General features: G+C 40.5%; 1 protein-coding gene across 1 annotated transcript in view; it reads left to right on the forward strand.

Moving 5' to 3' along the window:
• The first annotated feature begins 230 nt into the window (after positions 1–230).
• LOC117937409 (urotensin-2 receptor) overlaps positions 231–11,331 on the forward strand; it is a 51,490-nt gene continuing 40,389 nt past the window's right edge. The window contains exons 1-3 of the mRNA XM_034861377.1: positions 231–765; positions 2,018–2,740; positions 4,805–5,183. Of these exons, the coding sequence (XP_034717268.1) occupies positions 2,027–2,740; positions 4,805–5,182 (1,092 nt within the window). The 5' untranslated portion in view covers positions 231–765; positions 2,018–2,026 and the 3' untranslated portion in view covers position 5,183. The remainder of the gene's footprint in view (positions 766–2,017; positions 2,741–4,804; positions 5,184–11,331) is intronic.

An 11,331-nucleotide genomic window follows, 5' to 3' on the forward strand; every position in this document is an offset into this window, starting at 1 on the left:
GGTATTTGTGGCACACACATGCCCGTTGCATGGAAATAGATGGCACAGGGGTTAGAGAGAGAGAGAGAGCGAGAGAGGGAGAGAGAGAGAGCTCAACGCATTGCCTGCATACCTTTCTCTTACCCGTTCTCTGTCTTCTCCCTCCCACTGTGTGCTTCTGAGCGAGGGTGCTTCACTAGCACGCTCCTGCGCCTCGCTCTCTCTCTCTCGCTCACTCTCCCTCTCTTTCTACCTCTGGTGCTCTCTCTCAGTCAAAGGAGGGGGGACTCTCCGTAACAAGCTGTAGCTTAATGTGATTCTTCTTCTCATCCTGTCATTGATGTTCTCTCTTTTTTTTAATCATTTTCTCCTCTTCTGCTGCCGATGTCACAGCTGACAGTGTTTGGATGCTACCAAGGTGCACAAAGCGTCGATGGAAAGGAAAATAACTTTTAAGCTGTCAGTGTACCTTTTCTTTAAATCTAGACATTTTGGGCTGGTTTATTTGCCGTTGAGACACTAGTCCACAATGGAGGAATTTCTGTCATAGTGGATGACTCATTTGGGTTATTTTCTTCCTTGGAGGTTGCTGGATATAGATGTTCCGTTCCTTTTGTTCCACCTGTGTGTTTCACCTCTCAGATACCCTTTAGAATCCGTCGGGACTTTTATGGAGTGTGACATTTTTGCAGCAAGTGTGAAGTTTGGAGGGGTAAAGTGAGACAAAGCATGGCTAATGGAACCGCATCTGAGTGTTGAAACCTTCTGTCCCGGGAGGTAGTCCAGGTAAGACTGTTTGTACTCTAATTCACTTGCATGCACAGCGGAGTGAGCCTGACGGGTTCTGACAAGTATTTACAAAAGCTACGAGTCGGGTTCGACCTGCTTTAGACAATGCTTCAGATTTTTTTTCTGTAGAAGTATATTGTGTAAAACTACATGTGGTAATTGTGTGATAGGGTAGCACAAACTCAATGCTTCAGCTTTCCTTAACTGTGTCGGGTTTGGGTCTGGCTTGCCTACTACTCTCCCAGTCTCGGGTCGGGTGCCAACAGATTCTAGTACGACATTCTTAGTAAGAACTGAAATGTAATGTTAACCCTGTCTGACTTAATCTTCGTGGCGTGTACTTTTGAAACAAAATATTTCCAAATGGAACTTCCTTAATTTTATCTTAATATTGACATGATGGGATTTGAATGGACAAAGGGAGACAGTTATGACTCAGTATAAAGAGTTACATCAACTCTAACACATTTGGCTCCTTCAACATACGGCTGGGTGCATGTATCAAAGAACCTTGCGTCATTTTTTGTCTGCATACTCTCAGAGGATGATGCATTTTGTCATAAACCCTCTGACATGCTGCTAATGTACAATATACATCCAATAAGTCATTCGAAATTCTTTCTCTTTAAGAATGTCTAATTTTATAAGAGTTAAGCAATCTAACGGCAACCTTTAGAATATGTTGTTTTATATTGTGTCTTTAATGCTTTTCAAATCAGTTTGATTGCACTTCAGTCCAGACAGTTGCCATCTGAAAACTTGTAACAAGCAAACACTTCATGGTGTTTTATATTACGGCAAATAAAAGCTAAATTAAATAAGCTTGGCACTATTATTAGAGCTTTCTAAGCCACAATTAAAATAAGGGATTTCATTCATCAAATACGAGTGAGTTGGTCAAGATAGGTATCTAGCTCTCCAAACATGCAAGCACTCAGAGATTTAACTGTAAGAGGAAGATATTGGAAATGACTAGAAGAGGTAGAGCCTGAAAAGAAGCTTTGCATTGAAAGCTAGCTCATTAAATCCTTCCCTAATGCCATCTTGTGTGACAAAAAAAGATTATGCATAACATAAAATTAACTAGTAGAGTTTCTCTGACTGTAATAGCCACCATCTATTCGAGATCCAATTAAATCAAATAATTGTCCAGGGACCAGTTCAAGTTTGAAGACAAGGTTTGTTTTTCATAATGATGTAATTTTACTGGACAGTTGCCATTCTCACTTCGTACATTTCTGTTCCCAAGCATCCAGATATGACCACAGTGTCCATGGAGCCTCTTGGAGTACTCATGGAAAGGGGTGTCAATGCCACCAACCCTCCTCTCAACACGCTTGAGGACACAGCAGCAACCTTTACCATCGGCACCATCCTCTCCATCATGTGCCTCGTTGGAGTCTCGGGGAACATCTACACCCTGGTGGTCATGTGCCACTCCATGAGGACTGCAGCCTCTATGTACATCTACATCATAAACCTAGCTTTGGCAGATCTGCTGTATCTTCTCACCATACCCTTCGTAGTCTGCACACACTTCCTAAAGTTGTGGTACTTTGGGGACGCAGGGTGTCGGATTCTGATCAGTATGGACTTCCTGACCATGCATGCCAGTATCTTCACGCTGACTGTCATGAGCACGGAGCGCTACTTTGCAGTGCTCAAGCCACTCGACACAGTCAAGCGGTCTAAAAGTTACCGAAAGGCCATCGCTCTACTAGTCTGGGTTGCATCTCTCATCCTCACCCTGCCGATGATCGTAAGCATTCAGCTGATGACAGTTGGCAACAAGGCCATGTGTCAGCCCACCTTGTCACAACTCTCCTACAAGGTTTACATCTCCTTCCTGTTTTGCACTAGCATTGTCGCCCCTGGAATGATCATTGGCTATCTCTACATCCAGCTTGCACGCACTTACTGGGTTTCCCAGACCGAGACCTTCAAACAAACAAAGAAACTTCCCAATCAAAAGGTCAGTGCATCTCAAGATAGTGTTTTTTAAGAACTACATTGTGATGGTTCTCCGGCTGCATGGAGTAAGGCTCGGGTGTAGAAAGTGTTTTCCTTCTGTGCTCTTCAGCTCGGGGATCCAAGTGTACAAGGGTTCAAGGATTGCTGTTTTGTTGTTGATTTTTCCAAGAAATGTAAAAGAAGCTTTTTAAACTCTCCTGAGTGCCTCAGAGTCCGTGAACCATTACAAATGGTTGTATTTCGGACAAGCTCGCTTTCTAGTAGTGCTTTTTGGCCTTTACGACTGGTCTTCAAAGATTCACACAATGATTATTTGAACACACAGCTTTTGCTCAGGCATACAGGGCAACCCTACTTCAAACCCAAAATGTCCACAACAAACAAACCACATCGTTTCAATTACAAATCACGGTATTTTCTGATCTGTCATTTCTTACATTTGGTTCAGTTTAGGCCCTGAAAATACTTGGTTAGGGTAGGGGAAAGATCCAGTTTTGTTTAAAAGAACTACTTGGCTAAGTTGGGAAATGGTCGTGGCCATATTTAAAAATAAAATGTTGACTGTCCTGTGTAAAGGTGTTGAGCCATCCAACAACACCAACCCCTTCCCTCTGTGGAGTTAGTGGAACCCGATGCCCAGTTATTGGTTCTCCTTTCACCCTAGTCCTTGTTCATCACATCTTACCCAGTCTATAACTCAACAGGAGATGGATCCAGAAACATCAATCAGGTAGAACCTGACTGATAGGCAGGACATTAGACAGGACACTGCCGTGCAAACTCCCCCAGAAGACATTCCACTCACCAAGGCTGTTGAGTCAGTCAAACTGTGACAGTGACATATTCTAAGTCGTGAGGAAGGTGTCCTATCCTGTAGGTCACAGGCTGAAGACATTCTTTCTCACAGCTATTTTGTGACAATCTGTTTGGAAACAGCACTGTCATCATGCAATATAAATAGTTGCTATTTAACCCTTGTGTTGTATTCCCGACAAAATTGAAAATCAACACTTTTGACATGTTTTTTTCAATATTTGTCACTTTTTTGTGCTAGCTCATTAACTTTAGTTTTACAGTTATTTTTGGAATTTATGGTCAATAAACCTCATTTATAGGAAATTATACCTAAAGTTTGATTTAGAAAAGCAGAAATTAGGAATTATTTAGACTAAAATTGTTGATGAAATGTTGATGTATGGAACACATCAACTTTTACTCAATACTATTGCGAAACCACTTCAATTTGTTTTTCAAATGCTATAAAATCCCAAAATTAATGAAAGTAGAGAGTTGTACTTGCCAAAGATCATTTTGTGGAATAAATCATGTTATTTGGGGAAATTAAAAAGAACATTGATATAGTAAACTGGTCAATTTGACCTGAGGACAACTTGAGGGTATATCAATATGTCAGCATCAGTTAATCTCTCTGCTTAAAGGGACACTTTGCCAATGTCCAACCAACCTTGTATCATTCTAATTTTAGTAGTATGTGTAAATGAACTATAGTAAAGTTTCCTCATTCTCCCCAGTGCCCAGATCTCTCTACCCACAGGCAAAGAGAAGTGATGCATTTGACACAAAACTCGTCACTGGGAGGCACCATTCTACTGCAGCTCAGTTTTGTCAAAAGACTCTCTTTCCAAAGAAAAACTCCATCTTTAAAGCACGTCCGTTATCAATCCTCTCCCTCCCGCTGCAGGTTTTCTATTTCCCATTCCCCTCTGCCAATTTGGTTCGTAGCAGGGCTTAAGACGGGTCCATTGTGACTTATCAGTTTGATTAACAATGTGGTGAATGCTACCATTCAGTCGCAGTAAAGGTTTCATAGGATTTACTTACCTTGGAGCAAGAGGGAAAGCATTCTGTAGAGCTTGCTACAGAAATAATTAAAACACTGTCACTACCACTGCTTTGTTTAATGGTCTGACAAGCCATCCTTGGCTTTTATAGTACTGATCACTGGGGAAAATGAGTAGGACTGACCAGATTTCATAGTTTTGAGCAAGCTAAACATGATATTCTGACATGGTGCGGTAAAGTTTAATCTCTTTTGCCCTCTAAGGTCCTGTACCTGATCTTCACCATTGTACTCCTCTTCTGGGCCTGCTTCCTGCCCTTCTGGATCTGGCAGCTGCTGGGTCAGTTCTACCCCTCGCTGTCCCTGTCCACCAAAGCCAAACGCAACATCAACTACCTGACCACGTGTCTGACGTATTCCAACAGCTGCATCAACCCTTTTCTGTACACGCTGCTCACCAAGAACTACAAGGAGTACCTGAGGAAGCACAAGCGGTCCTGGTCAGCTGGCAGCTACTTCAACAGGAGGAGTCGCTTTCAGCGTTCGCCGCGCAGGTCGCCATCTTCCAGCAGTCAGCAGTGTACTGAGAGCTTCATGCTCACACACACAGCCTCCCTGCGAGCACATAACACCAGTTTGTAAGGTAGGAGCAGATATTTCTGACTGACACTTGAAACTGATTTTGTTAGCTAATGTAAAAAAAAAGTCTGACTCTAATGCTTCTCCCTAAACACAGCTTAGCAGTGAAATCACTACCAGCCATTATGGCTTTTAATACCAATTATGCATCAACAGTGTGAAAGCCAGTGGATGGTTTAGACTTTGCGGCTTTGTTGGACTTTTCCATAGAGAAAAGATTGCTTATGATGGGTTATGTGATTACAGATGGTATTAATTTCTGGCCCTCTGAAAACACTTCTGTTTGTGATTCCTACTTCCTGGTATGCAATGTAAACAGTGGTGCCTCTTGATGTTTATGTGTGGAACTGGATGAGATGGTAAAACATTTTCAGCAACAATAAATATTCAATTGCGAAATTCTAAAGATTCAGGACAGCAATGTCAATAAAGATTTTGTTCCATTGGTTTTCAGGGAATTATGTCTTACCTCGAGGGGCAAAAAGCACGGGCGAATCAAACTCATAATTCATGTTGAGCCAAGTCGACCTACATGCATTTGTAAAAGAAAAAAATCTTCTAGTGGACAATTAATTGTTACTTAACTCTAAACCTGGACGTGAATCACTCCTGTTTTCTTCATGCTGTACGTTGCCAACCGGCACTGTACTGCTGGGATTTCACCATATATTACTGTGTAAATTAATCTAACTTAAAAGGTCCACTTACTCGCTTTGTAGGACTTTCAACTGCCTCTCTCTGTGGAATAGTAGGTGGACCTTAGGGCTGAATAATTAATAGTTTTTAGATTGAAATCACAATTTGAAATGCACTCAGCTGTAGCCATTTTGGATTTATTTTCTGTGCTAAAACATCAAAAATGTGATCTGGACTTTTGTCTTATTGAGTTTTGTGCATGCTGATAAAATTTTAATTTAGCAAAAGGTGGCTTTTTTTCTGTTTAAAGAAAGAACAGAATGACATCTTTCTCTCTTTTTCAGACACAAAGCTATCAGGTAGCTCTGTACTTGTCAAGTGTAAAAGCTCGCATGCGTAGCTGTTAAAGCATGCCAGTTAAATGTTCAAAGCATACATTTAAGCATGAATAAATATTCTCTCTACAAGTACTTTACAGAACAATCGTGATATTTTTTCAAATCCAAGATGAATCTCTCGTCATTCATGCTGTTGTAGAGGAGACATATACGATATTTTAAGATAAGATAAGAGCTTTATTGATTAAATTCAGTTGTTGCAGCAATACTGTAAAACAACTGTAATCAATCCAGTATAGAAAGTAACAGGGGTAAATGATAAAAGGTACAAAATAGCATAGAATCAAATAGAAACATACAAAAATACAAGAGTATTTTGAGACAATGAGATGATAAAGTGCGTGGTGCTGCTAAAGTGACAGTGGTGTGAGTATTAGCAGCAGACTCAACCCTTGTGTTGTCTTCCGTCAAAATCAACACTTACATTTATTTCCCATTTTTCAACATTTGACAATTTTCTTTTGTCACTTTTTTTAACTTTTTCAACTTTAGTTTTAAAGTTTTTTTTGGAATTTATAGTCAATGAATTTCATTTATAAGAAATTAGACGTAATGTTTTAGTAAGAAAAACAGAAATTAGGAATTATTGAGACTAAAATTGAAGGAATGTATGTCAACGGATAATTACAGACTGGAATGTGTCAACTTTTACTCAATACTATTTCAAAAACACTTCAATTTTTGTTTTGTAAATTACAGGGTGTGTTCTAGACCTACTTTATCTGTAAAGTGTCTTGAGATAACTCTTGTTACTAAGTGATGTCAGGTTTTGCCTTATTTCAATTTTTCATAATAAGCCCGTCATTAAAGAATAGAATCATGGCTCTTGGCCTTAATCTGTATCAAGTTATTATATATCGGTCAAAGATGCACAAAAATATTGTATTTCTATTTATGTATGTGTTTGCGAGTCTGCACAACTGTCTCATACATGAAATGGGAATTAGATGTTTGTCGCAAATGTTCCGGAAAGAGGAAGCTATACAGCGGAGGGGAGAGAGGGGAGAAGGGGTGGGGTGGCAGGACACACACACACACACACACCTGCAACTGAAAGAGTTTAGTTGCACATCCATGTATCTGTCACGCAGGGGAAAGCCAGCTGACACTCACCACAAATATAGACCTATTTTCTTTTGCAGATGACAACATGTTCTATATAAATAACTAGAATAAATGTGGATAATACATAAATCCAGATTGGCACAGCAGGATATTATAGCTGTGCCATTATTATATTATTATATTATAGAGTATTTTATCTATTTTACTCCATAACCTCTCCAATGAACCTTGACAATGTAATGTTCAACAATGATAACACTTTTCATGCCAAGTCATCTGACAAAATTCTTTTACAATCTCGTTCATAACTTAGCACTCAGCTAATAATGCTTTACCTTGATGGCTGTGTGGTGTGTGTGGTGAGTGTGTGGTGACTTCCTGCAGAGACTGTGTAGCCGTTAGCCATATATTACTGCTACTGCCTTGGAATACACAGTGCTGATTGACACCAACCATAATTTACAAGAGCAGAGAATATGGCTTCCATATCTGTGCCTGCATACATGGAGTAGTGTTGGGGATAGCTGTGGGATTTTTTTTTAGCAGTGGGGCCAAAGGGTTAACATTGGGTTAAGGTTAGGTTTCAAACTTAGAGGTAACTATTAGCAACACTGCTGGCCGGCAAAAGCAATGCAAAATATTGCAGGTGTTATGAGTCCTTAGCGTGGTCCCATGTGAACACATTATGTTGGAACACCTGGAAACAGTAATGTTAAATGTACAGTGGTGTGAAAAAGTGTTTGCCCCCTTCCTCATTTCCTGTTCCTTTGCATGTTTGTCACACTTAAGTGTTTCGGAACATCAAACCAATTTAAACAATAGTCAAGGACAACACAAGTAAACACAAAATGCTATTTGTAAATGAAGGTGTTTATTATTAAAGGTGAAAAAAATCCAAACCATCATGGCCCTGTGTGAAAAAGTGATTGCCCCCTAAACCTAATAACTGGTTGGGCCCCCCTTAGCAGCAACAACTGCAACCAAGCGTTTGCGATAACGTGCAATGAGGCTTTTACAGCGTCCTGGAGGAATTTTGGCCCACTCATCTTTGCAGAATTGTCCTAATTCAGTTACATTAGAGGGTTTTCGAGCATGAATGGCCTTTTTAAGGTCATACCACAACATCTCAATAGGATTCAGGTCAGGACTTTGGCTAGGCTACTCCAAAGTCTTCATTTTGTTTTTCTTCAGCCATTCAGTGGTGGACTTGCTGGTGTGTTTAGGATCAATGTCTTGCTGCAGAACCCAAGTTCGTTTCAGCTTGAGTACACGAACAGATGGTCGGACATTCTCCTTCAGGATCTCCTGGTAGACACCAGAATTTATAGTTCCTTTTATCACGGCAAGTCTTCCAGGTCCTGAAGCAGCAAAACAGCCCCCGACCATCACACTACCACCACCATATTTTACTGTTGGTACAATGTTATTTTTATGAAATGCAGTGTTCCTTCTACGCCAGATATACTTGGACACACACCTTCCAAAGAGTTCCACTTTTGTCTCATCGGTCCACAGAATGTTGTCCCAAAAGTCTTGGGGATCATCAAGATTTGTTGTGGAGAAATAGACAAGAGAGAGACAAGCTTTGATGTTCTTTTTGCTCAGCAGTGGTTTTCTACTCGGAACTCTGCCATGCAGGCCATTTTTGCCCAGTCTTTTCCTGATGGTGGAGGCATGAACGCTGACCTTAACTGAGGCAAGTAAGGCCTGCAGTTCTTTGGACGTTGTTGTTAGGTCTTTTGTGACCTCTTGGATGAGTCGTCGCTGCGCTCTTGGGGTAATTTTGGGCGGCCGGCCACTCCTGGGAAGGTTCACCACTGTTCCATGTCTTCGCCATTTGTGGATAATGGCTCTCACTGTGGTTCGCTGGATTCCCAAAGCTTTGGAAATGGCTTTATAACCCTTCCCAGACTGGTAGATCTCAACTTCTTTCTTTCTCAATTGTTCCTGAATTTCTTTGGGTCTCAGCATGATGTGTAGCTTTTAAGGATCTTCTGGTGGACCTTACTGTGTCAAGCAGCTCCTATTTAAGTGATGCCTTGATTGTGAACAGGTGTGGCAATAATCAGGCCTGGGTGTGGCTAGAGAAATTGAACTCAGGTGTGGACAACCACAGTTATAGTATGTTTTAACAAGGGGGGCATTCACTTTTTCACACAGGGCCATGATGGTTTGGATTTTTTTTCACCTTTAATAATAAACACCTTTGTTTACAAATTGCATTTTGTGTTTACTTGTGTTGTCCTTGACTATTGTTTAAATTGGTTTGATGTTCCGAAACACTTAAGTGTGACAAACATGCAAAGGAACAGGAAATGAGGAAGGGGGCAAACACTTTTTCACACCACTGTATTACTAGGACTGGCTTTGAGTGTTATGCATCCCTACTAACCTAATAAACACTTTACAGTAAGCGAATACAACATGTAAATGGTCTGTATTTATACAGACTTAACGACTACTCAAAGCACTTTTACATAGCACAGGGCCATTCACACACATTCACACACTGTGGCCGAGGCTGCCGTTCAAGGTGCCACCTGTTCAGATAAACACACACACATCCAGTAGGGGTATATGCAAGAACTTTACTCTTATCTCTGTCTCGTAGCAAAACATTACAGTGAAAATGTGTTTTACAGAAGTGAATGAATGCATCACCGAATCCAACGTTATGGAGCTAACAGGACATTGAAACAGCTTCAGTGGCTTATTTAGATATATTATGTCACTACAGATACGAAAAACGTTACATTATTGTTACCATGTGTGCGAGTATGCATACTGTGTGAGGATGTATGTGTGTGTAGTTGGCTGTGTGTGATTATTTGGCCTGCTGCATCACTCTTCTGCAAATATAAGAGACTGTATGAAAGCTGCAGTGATGATTGTGTCAAGCTTGTTGGCTGGTATTTGAAATATGTTCGGTGGGCTAATCAGTTTCGTGATGCTGTTGTATTGGCAACTTTAGTGCATGAAAATCATAAATCCCTTTCTCCCGGTCTTTCGCTGGTTTAGTAAACTTCTGCGGAGGTGCGCCCGTGTGTAGGCTCTAAATTTCAGAACACCCTCACCGAAACGTAGCACCAGCAAAAAGAAATCTGTGGCGTCTCCACTGCTCGCGAAGGGCGACTTTCATTACAGACCCCTTAATCTTTCGGATTTAGGGATGGACTTCCAGGCTAACAATACACACCATGTTGTTTTAATTGTGAAATAGGAAAGACTTTATGTACCCTGGAGAATTACAGCAGGGTTTTAAAGTTATCACAAACAGGACAACTGACCAGCTGGAAAATCCTCTTATTTGCTATTAGATGGAAAAACAAGAAAGCCACAATATAAAACTGAGATATTGATTTTATATCATCCTACTGTGGAATTACAGCCACTGTGGCTGAATGACCCGAGGACACAGCAGAAGACAAGACAAGACAAATATAAGGCTAAGATATGAAGATGTAATATAATTTGTTTTCTCTGGAAAGAAAGAAACTATTATCTCAGATAAATGTTTAGCTGACTCATACAAATCTATAAAACCAGGCAAAATCGTATCCGTTTCAACACTGACATTGAATATTTATTACTACTTTATTAATCACTGGACAGCAGCAGTCTCACAGGCTACTTCAGACTTGGTTTTGATGACTTTTAGGACTTTTGTTGTGCATAAAAAGGCCGGCTCAGGGAGACCTTTGGAAACTCTTTTGGGGTATAAATGAGCTATTGGAAAACTCAAAGGGTCATGAAAATGGAATTATGGTTTTTTACTTTTAGTCTGCTCCACTTCAAATTATTTTAAAGTGACACCTTTCTTTTTATCGCTTTCCACACATGCCTTACACTGCCATTCGTGGATTTTTGTAAAAGAGCCCCTCAACAATGTGTCAGTGCTGGCTAATGATAAAAACGTTGTGCTCAGTGGTGAAATGTTTCCTTAATAAAAATCTGTGTGTGTTTTTTAATGGAAGCAGCCAGTGGATGTGGAAAATGGAGGGAATCAGGCGTTAACACGTACTTTATCCAGTGTCTGAAATTAACTTTTGGACT

Source organism: Etheostoma cragini, chromosome 21 (genome assembly GCF_013103735.1).
Source record: "Etheostoma cragini isolate CJK2018 chromosome 21, CSU_Ecrag_1.0, whole genome shotgun sequence".
Taxonomy (NCBI): Eukaryota; Metazoa; Chordata; class Actinopteri; order Perciformes; family Percidae; genus Etheostoma; species Etheostoma cragini.